The sequence below is a fragment of the Pimephales promelas genome, chromosome 23, assembly GCF_988280905.1.
Source record: "Pimephales promelas chromosome 23, fPimPro1.hap1.1, whole genome shotgun sequence".
NCBI classification, from domain to species: Eukaryota; Metazoa; Chordata; class Actinopteri; order Cypriniformes; family Leuciscidae; genus Pimephales; species Pimephales promelas.
Genome location: NC_142791.1, coordinates 12,411,353 through 12,431,832, shown reverse-complemented (window position 1 = coordinate 12,431,832; position 20,480 = coordinate 12,411,353). Strand labels below are relative to the sequence as shown.

At 35.5% G+C, this 20,480-nt stretch overlaps 3 protein-coding genes across 3 annotated transcripts; 1 reads left to right on the top strand and 2 right to left on the bottom strand.

The window, feature by feature from the left end:
* Positions 1–3,633: 3,633 nt before the first annotated feature.
* isl1b (ISL LIM homeobox 1b) lies at positions 3,634–9,942 on the bottom strand. Its single transcript, XM_089126393.1, has 6 exons — positions 9,593–9,942; positions 9,277–9,460; positions 8,205–8,449; positions 7,038–7,315; positions 6,786–6,917; positions 3,634–6,462 (listed from the first exon to the last, which is right to left on the bottom strand). The coding sequence occupies exons 1-6, from the start codon at positions 9,612–9,614 to the stop codon at positions 6,346–6,348; spliced, it is 978 nt and encodes a 325-aa protein (XP_088982519.1). The 5' UTR covers positions 9,615–9,942; the 3' UTR covers positions 3,634–6,345.
* A 1,004-nt stretch (positions 9,943–10,946) lies between these two features.
* Positions 10,947–14,843, top strand: golph3b (golgi phosphoprotein 3b). Its single transcript, XM_039675514.2, has 4 exons — positions 10,947–11,343; positions 11,756–11,887; positions 11,975–12,089; positions 13,824–14,843. Exons 1-4 carry the CDS (start codon positions 11,131–11,133, stop codon positions 14,246–14,248), a joined length of 885 nt encoding a protein of 294 aa, XP_039531448.1. The 5' UTR covers positions 10,947–11,130; the 3' UTR covers positions 14,249–14,843.
* Positions 14,844–17,563: 2,720 nt separating this feature from the next.
* pmaip1 (phorbol-12-myristate-13-acetate-induced protein 1) lies at positions 17,564–19,039 on the bottom strand. Its single transcript, XM_039675538.2, has 2 exons — positions 18,753–19,039; positions 17,564–18,665 (listed from the first exon to the last, which is right to left on the bottom strand). The coding sequence occupies exons 1-2, from the start codon at positions 18,763–18,765 to the stop codon at positions 18,541–18,543; spliced, it is 138 nt and encodes a 45-aa protein (XP_039531472.1). The 5' UTR covers positions 18,766–19,039; the 3' UTR covers positions 17,564–18,540.
* Positions 19,040–20,480: the final 1,441 nt, after the last annotated feature.

The following is a 20,480-nucleotide window of genomic DNA, read 5'->3' as shown; positions in this document are numbered from 1 at the left end:
ACAATACGGAAGAATTCAACTGTCAAGAAATTATTTTTACCCACTTTGGACACTTTCCAGAGGAAGGTAGACATGAAGAACATATGTTTGTGGTGTGCTGTACAAAATTTCGTGGCCATTTAAACTCCCCCTCTTTTTTATGACTACTGCCACTGAACGTTACCTGTAGAAGAGCTGTCAAAATGCAGCGCGCCGTGTAGGCTACACTCAACATTTGTGTGGTCTCCTCCACTTTCTTTCCTCCACCAGCATTAGTATTGTTAACTCTATATTCTTACACAACTGGAAATAGCATGAATCAACCAAAATCCATCTTTTAAATTAAGGATATATAATTTTCCTTGAATTGTTGTTTTCCATTCAATTATTTGTATTTTCAACATCTGCTCCAAAAATACTATAATAGATAGGCCAAATCAGTCTTTACGTGTGTTAAAATAAAGTATTGATCCAAATAACTATATGAAACCCATCTCCACAGAAAATTTCATTAAGATATCTTGAATATTGAGAAAGTTATGAGCATTTTTGTGAAAAAACAACTTGTTTTCGGTCACACTAAATTCTATTGTTTTCACCTTAGAAATGAGACAAAAATAGGCGCTGATTACTGAACTATAAAATGTTGTAACTTTCTTCATACTTGACATAATTACCTTTTTTTTTTTTTTGTAAAGGGGGTACCCAGGTCTTTCCACATATGCTATCCATTTGTCTATTTGTTGAGTTTTAATTTTTTGTCCACATACAGTACCTAATGTTACACCACAGATCCCTAGCGCACGTGAACCGATCATCTCTAGCTAATGGAAAAGAACACGAACACTGTTGAAAGATACAGTATGCTACAACTTACCAAAATGTATTCCTCATGCATAATGTCGACCAATCATTTTTTGAACTCTTCCCTGAACTGAAATGTAGTAATGGGCTGTATTTCCACACGACATGACATCAGGTTCAAGTACACACACAAGCCGGCGCGAGCGCGACTCACTCGTGTATTGCAGTTAGGCTGGTGGTTATGTTGCCCGCCCGCATACCGCCTCCCATGGCCGGAACTGGTATTACGACACCTGCTGGGCCGGGGCTAGTAATTTAGCATGCTAATTCAGGTTAATATCTCGGCAGCACTATAACTTGTCAGTTTTTTAATGACATCATTGCACTTATTTCTTCTCATTCTTTTGATGCGTGTAGCTCATTTTTCGGATATTGTTACCTCAATTATTACATATGGCACATTTAAGATCAATATCCAAAAGATGATTTTTTATTCCTCTTTTTAGGCAACTTTAGCATGGGTGCCAAAACTTATTCATACCACTGTATATATATATATATATATATATATATATATATATATATATATATATATATATATATATATATATCAGCATATAGGGGACATAGAGCAGGTCTTTGTGCTTCGTCTTTTTGGATAACACACAAATATGTTACCGAAATGGTCAGGGAGGCAAGGCATTTGGATGTGACTGTTTATTCAAGACCGTGTTTACACAGGACATATTTCAATACCTTTTGGGGATAGTTCCTCAAGGGGATTTTAGAGATGTAACCTCTGAATCATCAAACCTCTCCTTTCCTCTTCAGTATGTCTTACTCACAGACTTTGGCCAAATCAGATTAGGCTGTAACCCCTTCATCAGAGCAGTCTGCAACGCACAGGAATCATGCTGTCCCATGCAGAACAAACGTCCCTGAAAGGCCCGTCCTTCCTCTGAACAGTCGGCAATCATCAAAACTATCATCATCAATAATGAGTGCAGCTGGAAGTGGAATAGTTTAATAGTATAAATATCTGTAGTTCTCACACAATTGCTGTAGATATCAGTTACACTGTAAGCCACGAGGGGCAAAGGCTGAAGCTTTCTGCCCACTGTGGGAACACATGTGTGAGAGATGTGCATTGCTTCTTATTTGTCCTTCCTCTTCCTGTCTCTTTTTTCTTTAATTCTGAGAAAAAAAAAGAAAAAACAACAACTGTGCTGTTTCTAAGTTTAGCTGGTGGCCCTCTAAAACAACTAACTACACCAGCAGTGCTGGAAGAACAGCTAATTACAATAGAGTAACATTTTATTATTTTATTTTATTTTATTTTATTTTATTTTATTTTATTTTATTTTATTTTATTTTATTTTGCAGCAAAGTTTTATGTGGTGCAAAAGGCGTGTTCTGTCTGTGGAGTTCAGTTTTAAAATAGCAAGTGTTTAGTGTGCCATCTAGTGGCCGCTAATGTTTTTACACACCAGGCCGTTCAGTGTCTGCTTCATTTCGAGAAAATCCAGCTGCTTAACTATAGGACAAGCAGCTTAAACAAATGTTAACAGTGTACATGTGTTGGCACGGTATGTTTTCTTTGTTTATTTTATATCATACAATATACTGCCCTGAATGAACCTCGTGTTCCGGCTGGGGTCTTGTTGTTTTAATAGCTCAAAAACATAGGCCTATACTTGAAGGTAGCCTATGTAACTTTTTTTTGTAAAAAAAAAAAAATAACTAAATGAAAAAAAAAATGATTCAATACATCATAAATCCTTCTTCCAAAACACGTTTTGTCTCACACTGATTCACTGTGGTAAGAGATTATATTTTAGAACGGGTGGAATGCTTTTCGCAGAAAATATGTGTACGTCACTTGTCCGTGTGTGTCTTGTCATTTTCAGAAAAGTTCCTCCAGTTACTTTGACTCATTTATTATTTTATTAATTAAGTGGTAATTTTTTAAATCATCCAAACATGAAAATAACCACAATATATTTAATTTCACTGTAATAATAATTAGAAGTAATTATGATGCAATAATAATTTTATATGAAGGACAAAAAAATAAACTTTAAGATTCTTCAGAATATCTTTCCAATATCTTCTTGTATGTTCCATAGAAGAAAGAAAGCCATACAGATTTGGAACAAAATGAATTTTTGTGTTTTGGTGAACTATAAACAAGGAATATTAATTTCAGTCAAATTTAGTAAATAAGTAGAGGTCTCATATTTCTCACTCTTTTTTTAACTTGATGAGAAGAAAATGATCAGGGTAAAGATGAAAGCTTTGAGAGCAAAAAACAGATTTAATCCATTAATTCATCTCTGTGAGGATGAATTGCCCCGTTGAAGTGCAGCACTTCTTTCATTATTTGATCTGGAGCACAAAGGTGTCTGTATGGGGTTTAGAGCTGAGCAGCAGTATAAAGCATACAAGATCTTTTCATTTCACCTACATCGAGTCTAACAACCGGTGAAATAGTGAATGCACTGATCTGATTATATTACCCATGTCTCATAGTTAAAAAAACATACTTTCATTTGCCCATAGAAACCAATGTAGACTAACTAAAATAAATGTATTTATTTTACGATTTTATGACCAATGCACATTTACACTCTAAAAATGCTGTGTTGTTTTAACCCAACTTTGGGTCAAATATGGACAAACCCAAACATTGGGTTAAAAATGTATTATTAAAAATTTAACCCAATGGCTGGGTTAGTCCATATTTGACCCAAAGTTGGGTTAAAACACAGCAATTTTTAGATGATTTTCTGTGTCTGTAAAGGAAGTTGCATTTTAGCATCAACCCATTTTTGAATTGCTTTTCATTAAATATTTATTTATTCATATTTTATTCATTTATGAAATGAGCAAATAGTAATAACGAATGCTTTGAACAAGAGAAAAAAAAAAGTACTAAGGGACAGAATTTTAAAGTGACCATCTAATGGAAACTCATTTATCTTATTCACAATAAACGAAAGAGACTTATAATACAAACAAAGTACAGTTTACAAACAAAACACAACAAATCCCAGTTATTTGATAAATATTAAAATATTATATAATATTAAAAATAAAACTAAATGGTTGATCAATGTTTCAACATCTAGTATGTCATGCTAATACCACTTTTTACTTTCCTTTTTTCTGCACATTTGCTAAATTAGCATTTTAATAAAAGCTTCTCAAAGACGTGGATAATTACGCTTAAGGCTTGATATTTCTCACTCAATTTTGTAAGTTAACAATAAATAGGTGGGGGCAAAGATGAAAGCTGCGAGAGCAAAAAGCAGAGATTCGATCCATTAATTCATCTCTTTCTGTGAGGATGAATTGGCCCGTTGAAGTGCAGGACCTCTTTCATTATTTGATCTAGAAAACAAAAGGTTGAGAGCCCAGACCAATGGTATAGAGCACCATCTCCAAACAAGATCTTTTCAATTCACTTACATGCTCAACAGCAGAGAAATGGGCCGAAATAGTGGATGCATTGGTTTGATTATATTCAGTTCAAAACACCGCTCCTAAGAAAGAGGTCCTTCAAATGAACCCACACGCAAAGAGGAACAGTCCTGAATATGGAAACCTCCCTCAAACATGAACAAAACATTTTTAGGACTTTTAGACCAACAAGGCATTCAGATTTCATGTTGCTGTTTAAGACAGTTTCTTAATATCTGATTGGTTTTCAGAAATAAATGTTTCTCTCTCTGACAATGACTGCCCCCTGTGGTCTGACATCATTTAAGTTAAATTTTGGTCAGAGAAACAAAAATTGATATAGTATATTGCAATGTATTAGGCCACAATGACAGCTGAACAGCTTACAATATTATTACATTAGATTTCAAGAAATAAATACAATAATTATGCATAATAAAATATTTAAAATTTGGACAATTCATAATTTGATTTCTAATTTATAAACAGGTTCATAAAACCACATATCCAATGGAAAATAATAATAACCAGATCGCTAATACTTTGTCACATTCTGTCCTGGCAAGAAAATCCTATCCTAATAAATCAATAATATTTTTATTTTAAAGAAATTGAATACTTTTATTATTTTATTCACCAAGGATGCATTTAAACACATTCAAAGTTACAGCAACCACATTTGTAATGTTTAATATTAAATTAAAAATTAATTTTTCAAATAGATTTCTATTTTAAATAAATACTTTGACCTGTCTATGATAAAAAAAATACCATGGTTTGCACAAAAACATGAAAAAGCACAACTGTTTTCAGCATTGATAATAATAATATTGTTTCTTGCGCCATCAAATCATATTAAAATGATTACTGAAGGATCATGTGACACTGAAGACCAGAGTAATGATTAATTCACAGGAATAAATTACATTTTAAAATATATTACAATAAAAAATCGTTATTTTAAATTGTAATATACAGTATATCTCACACACACACACATATACTGTATTTTTAGTCAAATAAATTAGCTCACAACTTTTCTAAAGCATAAAAAGTCTTACCGACCCCAAACTTGTAAATAGTACTGTATATAAAGAAGTCCTTCATTGTTTTCACAGTTAACTGCCAATCATTGGCTGTATAGTCAATACTATATTCCTACAATACCGGGGGCTGGCATATAGGACCCTTGTTTTTGTGCAACTGTGCCGCCTATTCTACTCCAACAGCAGAGACCTGACTTACACAACAAACGCAACGACTAGACCCACAGACACTATAGCATTTCTATTATTTGTCCACATTATTTTTAATGTAAGAGCAGGCGCGGGCATTTTAAATGTGAATGTTCAAGGCTTTAGGTGTCAGGCACCTCCAGTTGTTATAAACTGGTATTTGTTTTCATATTGTTTTAATTTATTAATAATAAACACACACACCAGACTAGAAGCACCACGCCATCTGCGGCTAATAAAAAGGAAGTCTTCTTTCATACATACACAAAAAATATCTTTCTTCCATGTTAAAAAATAAGGTAATTCTTTCTATCAAAACTGAAGGAGGTTAAGGAGGGACGAGAGACAGCGTTAAATTTCCTTGTGTCTCAACGACGCACGTAACATTACAATAATAGAGCATGTAAACGACTTACAGAGCTCTTGTACCACCTGACTGCGGCAGATTCATTTCACCGTTGATTGTGTCGAACTGAACGCAATGATTGGACGAACATTATTTGGTCCTGACCTGAGGCATCCACAGTAGAAAAACCTACGCTATCTCACGACCAATTCGTACGAATTCGTACGAGTGCTTAAAAAGTGGCTAATTAGTACAAATTCATACGACCTCACTCGTACGAATTTGATTTGTCCAAACCCACGTGATGGGTAGGTTTAGGGGTGGGGTCAGGGGTAGGTCATTCGTACGAATTCATACAAATTGGCCAATTCGTAAAATATGTATACGATTTAGCAAAAATCGCACTAATTCGTACCTGAAATGTATTAATACAAATTGAACAGTATAAACTGCTAGTACATACAAAAAACGGGTCCTGGGACTGTGGTCCTACTGCAGCCTCCTATTTCAGGGAGACTCTGTTTACTCGCTGATGTCTGTGGCACTTGCTGTCAGGCTGTTGGGTGTGTCTGGATAGTGAGCCGATATTGACACAACTTCACTTCCAGCAGAACAAGGACCTTCCTTTGGTAAAGAAAGCTGAAAACCAAATCCAAACAAAGAACAACAGTGCAAAAATGATGCATCTATTATGCATTGTTAGTACACTGTAAAAAATATATATATTTTCAATATTTGTAATCACAACATTTTTTCTTTTGTCAAATCAACTTAAATAATTTATTTAGTTGAGATAACTTATTATTTCGAGTTTATGATTATTAAATTGATCTCCTTCATTGTATTAACTCACTTTTTTTCCAGTTCAATCAACTTAAAATTTTAAGGCAACCAGGTTACTTAATTTTTTAAGTAAAAACAACAATATTTTTTTTTTATCTTTTGTGTATCCTGATATTTACCAATTGCTGGTATGATCTGTAATCAGCATTCTTTTGCAGAATAAAGTCGGTCAGTAGTTTCCATGGGGGGAAATGTGTCATCATGTCACTGTCCTGGCTCTCGGGACTGGCCAGCATTAGATCCTCTGAAACCTTTTCATCAAGACCAAACAACAAACACCATTTCAGTTTTGTACTGCGACTGTTTAAGCCAAAGGCATTGGTAGACCTTAGGATCAGTCATAGAACCGAGCCCGCTGTGTGTACCTATACCTGCTCACTCGCCGGACGGCCCTCGAGCTGCGTCTGTGTGGGTCTCATCATCACACTTCTTTTCTTATCTTTGCATCGCTTGTTCTGGAACCAGACGCGAATGACCCGAGGACTGAGGCCCGTCATTTCCACGAGCTGCTCTTTCATGAGGGCGTCGGGTCTGGGATTGGCACTGTAACAGGTCTGGAGCATGCGGAGCTGGGACTCGCTGAGAACCGTCCGGACGCGAGTGGCTCTCTCTGACCTTGAGGACCAGGGTGCTGAGGATGTCATGTCCTCTGTGATAGACACATATAACAAGACGTTTTATCGACATCTAGTGCTAAATGGCTGTAAAAAAGGTTAACAAAAACTGTATAAATCAATTCATTTTAAATTTAAGACATCGAAACAACATTACAGTAGCCCATGCAGCTAACGGTGAACGTTCTGGACAGGCTCTCACAAAGTTATGAGCAGACGTTCTTCCAGTAATATTAATAAAATGTTCGTTCAAAGTTATCTGGGCTTTAATGATGTTCTCAAAACATCAGCTCAAAAATATTATTTATACACCAATCATGAAAGGTTTCTTTTTTTCTAAAGTTCTAGTTCTAGCATTTTTTCAATGTTGTTTCAGATTCTTTTTAGAAATTTCAAAAGAAGCATTCCCATTCATAATGTTTACAAAATTGTAAAATTGAATGTTTCCTTAAAGGGATAGTTCACTTAAAATGAAAATTCTGTCATCATTTACTCACCTTTTCAAACCTGTGTGAATTTCTGTCTTCTGCTGAACACAAAGGAAGATATTTTGAAGAATGTCAGGAAAAATTATATATATATATATATATATATATATATATATATATATACATATATGTGTGTGTGAAGTCAATGGAAGCAAACTGTCTGGTTTCAGACATTCTTCAAAATATCTTCTTTTGTGTTTTACACATTTGGAACAACATATGGGTGAGTAAATGATGATAGAATTATCATATCAGGTGACTTATTCCTTAAATTGGAATGTTAGCAAAATTATATTTTTGTCAGCTGGTATCAACATTGATTCAATTTCCAAATGAAATTCAACAGTTATTCAACCTTGAAGTATGATATATATTCACCATGTGGATAAATCATTTAAATGCTGGCTGAGCTTGTCCGGAAACTCTATAGACTTACCGGATGGATCAGTAGTCTCCTTCTGTTGGTAATTTGATGAACACTTTAATTGGTTAAAACACTCATGATGGTCTGTACAGAGCAGTTGACCGTCCCGCAGAACATACTCATCTCCAGGGAGTAACGGACGATTGCAGCTCTTGCATCGAAAACACTGGATGTGATAAATATTCACTCGCGTTCGCATGACATACTCCTCTCTGACGAAGGCTTTGTGGCATCCTGCACATTTACTGCTGCATAATCTGACAGAGAATATAGGGGGATTTATCATGTAAAATAGCACTTTACTATACAATGTGTATATATAGATTTCACAAATTCTATGCATAGTACATTGTATAGTAAAAATGGCAATTTACAATATTGTATATATATATTTCACAAATGTATATGTAAATGTATGTACTATCAAAATTGCTGAATGAAATATTTTCTTTTTGGATTTTTTTTTTCCAACACATTTTAAAAGTTTAAAAAGGTTTTTAAAAAATCCTTTCAATTCATTGTACCTTATTTAGTTAGAAAACTCAGTCACACTTTATATTAAGTGCGTCTTTATACTTAATTTTGTTTTTAATGTAAGACATTGCTTGGTCATGTTTTGTATGTTTTGTGTTCATTACAAAACACTTGCTATTGAGGTGGGACACGAATAAGGTTAGGGTATGGTTTGATGGTACATGGGTTGGTTGGAAGGTGGGTACGGGTAGGATAAGCTAAGGGCCAACATGTTTACTGTAAAAAAGTTTGTGCTTTAAAAATTTAAGTTCAATCAACTCAGATGTTTAAGTAATTTTCAACTTAAATTACATTAAACTGACTTTAAAAAATGTCTTTAAAATATTCTAAACATTTTGCGATGAGTTAAAGCAATGTAAAAAAAAAACCCATATGTTTCCATAACTTATTGATCATATAATTTTTTATTATTTAAAGTGCCACAGCCAGGTTTTTTATTTTATATATTTTTTATATGTAAAATCAACAAGTGCATTGTAGGCTATCAACTGATTCATTTAAATGTAATAGTTAAAGACAAGTGGGACAGAAGCTGTTTGCTATAGCCTACCTGTGGTCTTTACAGAAGGTTTTCCCGTTTCTGATGAAGCAGGTGCGAGACTCGTCCAGATACTGGTGGCACTCCGCGCACCTCAGACACTGCGCGTGCCACTCCAGATCAGGAGAAACCCGCAGGATGAAGCGATCCAGGATCTGATGCCCACAACCCACGCAGGATGAAATCAGCTCATTTCCTTTAATAACAAGTATAAGCCTAGATTATATATATTTGTAATCTTTTAATTGTGGTGACCTTTCAAAATACAAATACGCATCTCTTCTTACGCTGGCTCATAATTAAGTTGAACTTTTGAATGACAACTTACTGTTCTGTGGATGTCCCATCATCACGTCAGGAAGCAAATGTAACAGCGCCGTTATCTTCTAGCCTAGCCTATTAAACACTAAAGAAAATGAACTACACATGATCTACAGGGCCACTAATGTAAGTCTGGCTCGCTCCTCTTTATTTATTTGATGTGACGTAGTTGGCAGGAGGTGCTCACCCGCCACCGGAATCCCCGCCCTCTAACACTTAGACACGCCCACAACAGGTACAACACATCAGGTTGGTACCTGATGATGTTCTATGTATTAACAAAGAAATAGCCTAAGTATAGAGGATAATTACTTACAACAATTATATTTCATGGGTTTTATAACTAAAATATTGACATAAGGAAAACTGATGACAGATTTGAATAGAATGATTTGACTATTGAAGTTCACATATCTTATAAATATTTTTTTGTAATGATAGCCTATTAGCCTTCATTGTAGCATTATATTTGCATTTCCAAATTTCACTTCTTAAAGGGTTAGTACACCCAAAAATGAAAATTCTGTCAGTATTTACTCACCCTCGTGTTGTTCAAAACCTCTATGTGTTTATTTGTTCTGCTGAACACAAAAGGAGGATATTTGGAAGAATGTTTTAATCAGATCTCATTCCCTATTGACACCACAGTAGGAAAAAATACATACTCACTGTAAAAAAAATATTGTTGGTTTAACTTAAAAAATTAAGTAACCTGGTTGCCTTAAAATTTAAGTTCCTTGAAATAGAAAAATTTAGTTAATTCAACGAAGGAGATTGATTTAATCATCAGAAACTCAAAATATTATGTTATCTGAACCACATAAATTAAGTTGATTTGACAAAATAAAAATATGTTGTGATTACGAATCATGAACATATATATTTTTTTTTTTACGAAAATTTTATTGATTTCTATAAGCCTAATTTTAAGGATGGAAATACAAAAATGGGTTCCAAGATATAGTCGAAACACTGTTTAATTCATTTTGTCATAAAACAGAAAATATTTTACAATGATGAAAAAATATTTACAAGATTTGTTATCACAACATTTTTTTCTTTTGTCAAATCAACCTAAATAATTTATTTAGTTGAGATAACTTATTATTTTGAATTTCAGATGATTAAACTAATCTCCTCCTTCATTGTATTAACTCACTTTTTCCAGTTCAATCAACTTAAAATTTTAAGGCAACCAGGTTACTTACTTTTTTAAGTTAAACCAACAGTATTTTTTACAGTGAATGATCTATAAACATGAATTTGTCACTCACAGAAATAGAATCAGCGAGCGTCTTCGACCAAACGTTCACGCAGACGTCACATTACATGCGTCATTGCGTCATCAACGTCCGCCATATTGAATAAGGAAATAAGAGTGGAAGAGGTGGAACGTCCCGGATGCATGTAAACATCCACGTCAACAGAAAGTATATTAATGAAACAGCTATAGGGGCACGGAGCAGCGTGAATATAGACATTGCCTGTCGGATGTATAATTAAAAGGCTGTTAAACACACTGGTGTTTTAGGCTTCTGCAAAACAATGACTTCGCTAACGCAGAGAAGCTCGGGCCTGGTGCAGAGACGGACCGAGGCCTCGCGTAACGCCGCCGCCGCGGATAAAGAGAAAATCCCCGGAGAGGATGAGGACGAGTCCCGTCGCGGAGAGGAGGAGGATGAAGACAAGGGAGACTCCAAAGAAACACGGCTGACTTTGATGGAAGAGGTGTTACTGCTCGGACTGAAGGATCGAGAGGTTCGACGTGACTTGTGTGGCTTTGTTAGTCAAATGGTCTCCAGGAAGCGGCTAACGTTAGTTAACATGGATTAAGTTCGATAAATCCTGTTAAACGACACAGATTAAGAGTCTTAAGAACAGCTGTTCCTGGAGACCTTCACCATTTAGCCTGTTAGGAGTGTCCCAGTCGTGCTCTTTCGAGTAAAATATAGCTAACGTTAGAAAGCATATGTCTCTAAGTGTTCTGCCGTAGGCTAAATGTGAATTATGTAACTCTATAACTATCCTGCACATAACAGTTCCAGCGATAGGCAATTTTTGTTGATGTCATATGAAATGAATGCCGTCCGAACGATTTATGCCTTTTCATGTGTGATATCTGCCGATGTTGTTCTTAGAATAATGTTTGAATAACTTCTGTCTTGCTCAGGGTTACACGTCATTCTGGAATGATTGCATATCTTCTGGTCTGAGAGGATGTATGCTTATTGAGCTGGCCATAAGAGGACGCCTGCAACTGGAGGCATCTGGAATGAGGAGGAAAAGCCTTTTGTCCAGAAAGGTGGGTGTGATTTAAAAAATATATCAATAATTTATTATTTAATTAATGCTATTTACACTTCATCTTGACTCATTGATTGTTCATCAGGTTTTGTGTAAATCTGATGCCCCCACTGGAGACATGTTGCTGGATGAGGCATTGAAACATATTAAAGAGACTCAACCTCCAGAAACAGTCCAGAGCTGGGTTGAATTGTTAAGTGGTGAGTTGTGAATATATTTGGCACATGTACAAGTATGTTATTTATTCACACTTCCAAACCTGTATGACTTGCTTTCTTCCATGAAATACAAAGATATTTCTAAAAATGTTTCATTGGGAATTCTTTTTTACCATAAAATGAAAGTCTTTTGTTTAATCAAAAAAGTTGGAATGTTCTTCATAAACTTTTGGAATGATGTAAATTATGGCTTAATTACTTCTTCTTCTTTTTTTTTTTTTGCCTTAAAATCAGTGTGAAACATTGCAAACAATTTTACTTCTGTGATCTGATTCATTTCATGAAACAGAACATACAAAATAAAGTAAAAAAAAAAAAAGTGAGGTTAGGGATATTCATTTAGTTTTGTTTGTTTTTTCCTAACCGACAACCGAAACTTGTTAGTTTGTTAAAGTGTGTCCGATAAGAAAACCGATAAGTTTGTTACATTTAATTAGAATGGTTAAGTGTGTATGACCCATTAAAAATAACAAACTTTGTTTTCCAGGGTTTAGTTTTACATGTGCAAATAGCAGAATAAACAACAGAACATGAGGATTCATCGTCACATCATGCACCTGCAGCGGTTCAGTGAACAGAGAATATAAGCATATTTATAAAAGGAATAAATACGTAAAATAGATTTCACGTAAATATTAACAAAATAAAAGAAAAAACGGTGACGAGTAGGAGCCTAAATGATGAGTCTTGGTTAATTTTTGTGACTCGCTCCAAAAACAAGGAAACCGAGACGGCACAAAGCGCATCCTGTTTGTTTTCTTTAATTTACAAAAGCACAATGTTTTTTCTTATTTTTTTTGTGGGTGTACAGAAATAAATGTAAACAGTTTCTTATGATATCTTACTCTTATCTGCATTATTATAAAGCGAGTTTTTTGAGTTGTTTCCGTTGTGATCGAGCCAGCACCTCATAACACATAAACGTAGACAGACTTAACACGTCAGCTCTTACAAACATCACAGCCAAAATAAAATACATGGAATGTATTAACTTGTTACACGTTATGAAACAACATAATCAAAATAAAATACAGGCAAACCAAATGACTGTATTTTATTTTAAATACAGTCATTTGGACTGTATTAAACGAGTTACACTGCTCAGTTTGTTTGCCAAACACATTTCTGCACATGTGAAGAATTTAAAAGTACAGAGCCGCATTTACATAATAAATAATAGTTTAGCATCCAAATACATTACGAATGTGGAAACATCTGGATTTGTATTGGCTATATGAGCCCAACATCGGTTTCTGTTTTGCGATCACACCCGCTTTTAATTAATACATTTTGGCTGGATGTTTATAAAAACTTTTACTGTTCATTTTTGTTCTATTCGAAATACCATTAAATTTAAACATTTTCAAAATATCTTGATAAATTGCGTTTAACAAATAGTATTTATCTAAAAATTCTTAATGTCGGTTAACCAGTTAATTATGAGCATCCCTACTTGATTTTATCTACTGGGAATTAATTGGTCCATCAAAAGTGGGTGTTGCATAACAGAATGAAGCGCAATGGTTGGATGTGTTGGAGAAAATAAGAGGATTTTGTGGCACCATCCAAAATAAAAGGTTACAATTTTAGTATAGTGGGCTATTTTAGATGTCATGTTGACTTTAAGCTTTGTAGATTCAAATATGCTACAAGTACTACTAGAATTGGATCATTTCAATTCTAGTCAATTTCAAAGGCCCTTTTTATATTCTTTAGGTGAAACTTGGAACCCGTTGAAGCTGCACTACCAGTTGCGAAATGTCCGAGAGCGTTTGGCTAAGAACTTGGTGGAGAAGGGCGTCCTCACCACGGAGAAGCAAAACTTCCTGCTTTTCGACATGACCACCCACCCGCTCACCAACAACAACATCAAACAGCGGCTGGTGCGCAAAGTCCAGGAGGCCGTCCTGGAGAAATGGGTCAACGAGCCCCAACGGATGGATAAGCGTCTGCTGGCTCTGCTGTTCCTGGCCCATTCCTCTGATGTTCTAGAGAACGCCTTCGCTCCTCTGCTGGACGACCAGTACGACCTGGCCATGAAGAGGGTGCGGCTGCTCCTGGATCTCGAGCCGGAGGCCGAGGCTGCCAAGTCGGGCGCCAACGAGCTGCTGTGGGCGGTGGTGGCCGCTTTCACCAAATGAACCTCCAGAGTAGAGAGAAAGGGACTCAACTTTGTGCTCATGGCAATGGACTCAGACCACTGGCCCCAAGCTTGGTTGATTCAGACTGATATTGGTGATGGTTATGATGGAAATACAATTTTTGAAGGAGATGATGATGACTCTTGGAAAGGGACGGCTTTTTCTCATTGTCACAGATCTGACTCTGACCTTCACAAAGGTGTTGCCCTGTCTACGTCTAATGGCCAATAGTTGCTACATGATTGCAATTCACTGTGAGGCTTCTTGTAGTTCATGCACTTAGATCATAAAGTTCATGTAAGAACGAAAATGAGCGCATTGAAGGAGGTGTTTTGTAAAGGGTCTGTTTCCCTGTACTAAACTAGGCTGTGACTCTAATCCTAATCCAGATCCTGGTGTAATTCTACAGTAATCTCAATCTCCATGTATCTTTGAATAAGGAGCCACTACTTCCGAAGACAGGGGCTTGATGATCCTTGTCAAGGTTTCAGTTGCTTTTCCATATTCAGCTGGAAAAGTTCCTTGAGGTTCTGATATCTGAATTGGGTCTTGAATTAACAGAAAATAAACCATTTCACATTTAAAAAGACTGAAACGCAAGCATCAGTTTTTCTCCGGTGCTTCAAAGATAATATGACCCTTATTCCTTGCAAGTCTTCTTTCCAGAAATTCACTCTTTCTGAATGCTCGAAGAATAAAATGTTCAAATGTGTGCTAATAATGTTGGTTTAAATTCAAAGTCAATTTGCTGGTGATTCTCAACAGCCTGTGTATAAAGTGACTAAAACCTGATGGTGATTGTTCCTTTTACTCATAGCCTTTTTTTTTTGTTTAGCTGTTCAGGAAATCCAGTTCATCTATTCAGCCTAAGATTCACAGCTGTGTTAATTCAATCTTACGATGGGTCTTGGACTTTAACACACCACCAACAGGTCAAGCGAGCATTGAGCTCACGTAGATCCCAAGTCAAACATCTGGCTTTAAGTTGCCTCATAACATTCATCCATTTCATGCAAATGCCAGTCAAACACTAGCAGAGCCCAGAGGCCTGTCCTTAGTGATCACTGCATTGATGTAGCCGTCTCGTCTCATATGTATGGGTTCGTTCATGTCGTAATATCTCCTCTCGCTATATTTCCAATTTTTATACTGTGTTTTTAATCATTTTTATTTTGTTCCATCCTTTAGCTGTTAGCAGAATATTTGCCGGAGTCAATTGTCATGTTTTTGGTTGTCTTCTGTCCTGAAAGAGGACTGGTAATGAACGGGGTATGGATATGCCCTTCCGGTGAAAGAAGCAGGTGTTTGACATGTTAGTAAAAAATACTTAATGAGCTGTAAAAAAAATAGAGATGGTGTGAAATGGATGCCCTGATTTGTACATCTGCTTTTTATCATATAATAAAGGAATATCTTTAAGTGCCTGAAAGGGATATGAATATTAGCTGTCCTCGTTCTTGTAAGTTTATGTACATTGCACTTAGTTTTAGTGCTGTAACTGTATGTTCTGGTGTAATGATGCAGTCAAATCTGGTTTGTTGTATGTGGAATGCACTGAACACGTATAGGGGATTACCATGGTATGATGATGCATAAAAGAACATGAGACTATAACCTCAAGAATGCTTATGCTTGAGCGGGGTTTCCTCTAAACGCATCATGTGAACAAGTTCAACCAGTTCAGTAAATGAATGTTGATTCAGAAACCGGTATTTTTTAGGTTCAGTATTACTTTCACTTATCTAACTTCTTCTTTTTCTTCAAAGAACTGGTTTGTTAGAGTCAGTCTTTCAGGAATCAAATTCAATTGAACACTGGTTGTGCTCAATGTTTTGATTCAATTAAATGATTTGTTCATCACACTACTCTGGGGTGAGTTTCCCTACATCATCATCGTTAGCCAGCTATGGTCTCAAGTTCTGTTGGTCTTCGGGAAACCTGCTGTATGTTCTTGATTCACTATAAATGGCCGTTTGTTTGTGAGCAGACTTTACTCACTGGTTGCTCAGCATTTTTTAAATCACGTTTAAAGCAACACTAAGTAACTTTTCCTCTGCGGTCGCCCTACAGGTTGGAAGCGGAATTGTCCATTACTGCCGTCGTAAGAAATTTAGCCTGTTTATCCAGCTCCGGCTATGGAATCATGATGGCAATTCAAAAGCTACCCAGCTGCAAGGTATCTTACTTGTAATCTACTGTCGAGTACGCTCCACCTATCTATCGGCAATTGTAACGCTTGCCGAAAAGCAAGTCAAATTTGTAGTTTTCTTCTGTCTCATTCAGAATACAGAAAAGCGACCAGATGTTCTGACGATTCATGCTACCCATCGAGATTTGCTACTTACCGGTTATGCGCATGTGCAGACTTTTTTTTTTTTCATTTTCCAGTTATAATGTATAATTTCCCTTTAAAAAAATGCTTACTACCATCTGAATATTTGTACGGTCAGCCAGCTGAAAAAGAATAACTGAAAGTTTCAGTTACTATGAGGAAAGGTGTACTTTGACAAGTCAAAGATGAATATTTTATCATAATTTTTACTTTTCACACCGTTTTAAAAATAAAAACAGTAGTCTACAGTATACAGTAGCTAGCTACTCATAACTTAGAATTGTATTATAATTGTACTTCATTCTGTGATCAATTCGCGCTACGGTAGCATTTTTTCGACAAGGCAGCAAAAATCGACAGAACACCGGTCTGGCAATCTTAAATAGCGTGGATATGTCAGATATAGGAACGCAAAGCGGTGACATAGGTGCATTTCAATATGTCACGACTTGATGAACCACTTTAATGATTTTCAAAACATTATTTTATGGTAAAAAATCTTTGCTTTAAAATGGCTCATACCAGTCGCCAAGACAATCTCATAGCAATTGGTCAGTTTTACATTTTGATGAATTGGTAGCTATTTATATGAACTTGTATGATCTAATTTGTATGTTTTTGTTAAGGGGTGGAGCTTACAGTTTACGTCGTATGCTGTAAAATCATTAATCAAATCAAACACTGTGTATTTATAAATATATATATGTGTGTGTGTATATGTATATACACACATATAGGCTACAGTAGCTTATATGTAGGCTATACGTAGACATGCACACACACAGATATTTAGGCTATATAATAATAATAATAATATATAGCCTACACATATATTATGTAAACACAATTTTTATGTTAGATGCCATTTATCGATTTGGCAGCACTAAAAAATTCATTCAAAATCTCCACCTCATTAAATAGGCATTACATATTCCTGTTATTAAAAAATAAATCTTACAAATACATTTGAGGAACCAATCATATACATGCAAGCGGTTTATTTTTGTAGTCTTTGTTACATTTCATCAGTTTCAGAAAACACCATAAAACATTAGTCAGAAACAGAAAGTATTAAACATTTCATTTGCATTTACAGGAAGTGGCTTAGCCTACTGTGTGTAGATCTTCTCTGCTATCACATGATAAGTAACGTCATGTTACTGGTCAAATTATAGATTTACACATTACAACTATAGCCAATTTAATTTTTTTTTAAAGTTTCATCTAAAAAGTTAGATATTAGCTAAATGCCAATGTTTCACAAGACAAGTGCTTTAAAAATCTTTGCATTTTGTTAAAATAGTCAACTCCTAAACGTGTGTATCACACACTGTGAATTATTCACCAAAGAATAAGCCAAATACAATTGCAGGACCTCAGAATAAAATATACAGTGCTTCATAAAAAAAAAATATTTGGACATACATTTCTATAGACCAAAATATCAAGCAAGTGGCATAACCAAACTTTTTTTTTCTTTTAAATCTCGTCTTGTGGTAATTTATCATGGATAAATGAAGTCAGTTCCTCTCAGTATGAAATAGCTACTTTAGACTAGGCCTAAAAACAAGTGTAGGCTATAAACCAGGACATCCATTTCGCACTAACTCTATTTGTACACATTATTGAGCAGCCTAAACTTAGCCTACTAAATTCAGAATTGTTAGGAAAAGAAGTCCAGTAGTAAACGAGCTCTGCGATTCGACCCGATGAATGAAAACTCCTTCAGTTCAAACCCCCTCAGAGAAACAGCCAAGAGACAAATATGGTCTCAGAATAGCACAGAAATGGTCCACGGTGTTCCTATGTCTTCGCGGGCCATCCTCTCCATGCCTTCGTCCCGGAAGTCCATTCCTGTTCAACTTTTTGTTGTTGTGGTTTTTGGAAGATGACGTACCTCGTCTTCAGAAATGAATCTTCTTCAGATGTCAGGTGTACGTTGGTTCGGATTCCTTCTCTTTCAGCTTTTCCCGTCGTTCTGCATTCTCTGGAGAGCGATTATGAGCACCAGGAACTTGTATTTCCAATCCAAGAGATCTCCAATTTTGCGCAACTGTTGCGCGCACTCGACGACAGCGGCTTGCTCTGTATGGGCAAGAAGTGAAACTCGTTACGTTTCAAGTTGTAATCATATGTATTTTGAAAATAATACTAGTTTTAAACATGTCTTACCTTTCTTCGCCATTTCAGACCGTGAGTGTGTTTTCAGCAATGTTCAGAGACCGAGACTCAGACTGGATGAATGATCAAGCGCTCGTTCCTTCAGAAGCGGCTGAGTGCAGTCAGTGATAGCACTTCTCTGAATTATTGTTAGAAGCGTCTGCGCTTAAATAGCCAGTGACGCGTAAACAACGTGACCTCCCGTCGACGTGGTATTTGCATGTCCAGTTTCCGTGTTTTTGCATCTACCTGTTCTTACATTACATCTACCTGTTCTTCATCAGATGAAGGCTGACCCATTGAACTGATAAAATGACCACCTCACGCACTTACATAAGCAGTACTGTGCATTGTGTACATTGTGAGAACGATAACAGTGAAAGTAACGTCTTCTGAATCTAGCCTACCCTTGTTTTGTAAATCACTGAACCACAATAACACGATAACATGACCTTATATGGACTATTAAATGGGGAAGATGGGGAAGTTTAAGAACAATGTTTAGCATATAAAATGTAATTTGTAACATTTAGATACGTTTATCATGGAGCATACATGTTAATGCATCACTTAAATAAAAATAAACTAATCTAATTATCGAGACCGCTAAAATTTTACAGAATATGACTTTTAGTATTCTTTTTAATGTTTTTTAAAGTGTAATTTGTGTAAAATACTACATAAACGATTTTCATTTTAAAATGTGTTGAGACAATTTAGTTGAATAATTGAATAACCAATGGCAAAGCTTGCAGAATACCACAAATATTATTTATTAAAGTAAACTTATTTATGCTATGACCTATTTGAATATTTTACATATTGCACATTTTTTTAAATTGAAGTTATATCATATTGCAAGATTATGAATTTAAACTATTGAACTCAATTAGGTTAGCAAACATATCTGAAATGTACATCAAACTCATGGAATTATTGAAGAATAGGTAACACCTTACTATCTTTTTACTTCAAAATAAAAATAATATTTTTACTCCACAAATCTAAAAACATCTATCATTAACAAGACACATATTTTACAAATACAATGTAATAGATCATTATGGTTTTCCAGAGACACAAAATTAAGGTAGGCTAATTTAACCTCAAAACTGTTTCTACTGTCAAAATCTAATGTAGATTTTCAGATGAAATTACATTTAGCTATGTGGCCTATAAAAACATATACGTCTCCTACATTTTCAAAATATGGAGTTTCCCTGGTGAGCTGTCAAAAAGTAGAAATTCCATGATGAGAATATTTCATCCATGCTTTTAGTTTCACTTCTTCAGGCTTGCCTCCCTCCCTCCCTTCTGGACGCTGATTGGTTGGGGTGAGCTGTCATTTCCATTAACTTATCTTATTATCTGTTGCTGTAATAAAAAGAAGCCAACAAATAGTTCATTGTGTTCATTTCTATTAGGAATGTGGCAGTGGCAGTATTTTGTTTTTCTGAGACCTCTCGCGTCATTATCACGTGACGTGTGATAACATTTGGCCTAAGCTTGGAGGAATGAGATTTAAAAGCCTATGTTTAGCCTACAGTAACTTGATGCACACCACCATAATTAAAAGTGGTGAAATTATTTTTTACTACAAATTACGCCATCAGGTTTACTGGGTTTATTATCTCTAAATTAATTACATAAACATTAAATAAGGCCTGTTATTAACACGGCATTCTTTTGTTTATGCTTTTATTACCCTACTAAAATACTACAAAATGATTAACCTGAACA

What these genes read in the sequence shown, in the direction of transcription:
- isl1b (XM_089126393.1), bottom strand. Translation starts at nt 9,614, where the DNA reads ATGATGGGACATCCACAGAACA. An exon ending in ACCTTCTGTAAAGACCACAG is followed by an intron (nt 8,450 to 9,276) that starts GTAGGCTATAGC and finishes ATTCTCTGTCAG; the next exon opens with ATTATGCAGCAGTAAATGTG. An exon ending in GCCGTCCGGCGAGTGAGCAG is followed by an intron (nt 6,918 to 7,037) that starts GTATAGGTACAC and finishes CTTGATGAAAAG; the next exon opens with GTTTCAGAGGATCTAATGCT.
- golph3b (XM_039675514.2), top strand. Translation starts at nt 11,131, where the DNA reads ATGACTTCGCTAACGCAGAGAAGCTCGGGCCTGGTGCAGAGACGGACC. An exon ending in AAAGCCTTTTGTCCAGAAAG is followed by an intron (nt 11,888 to 11,974) that starts GTGGGTGTGATT and finishes ATTGTTCATCAG; the next exon opens with GTTTTGTGTAAATCTGATGC. An exon ending in CTGGGTTGAATTGTTAAGTG is followed by an intron (nt 12,090 to 13,823) that starts GTGAGTTGTGAA and finishes TATATTCTTTAG; the next exon opens with GTGAAACTTGGAACCCGTTG.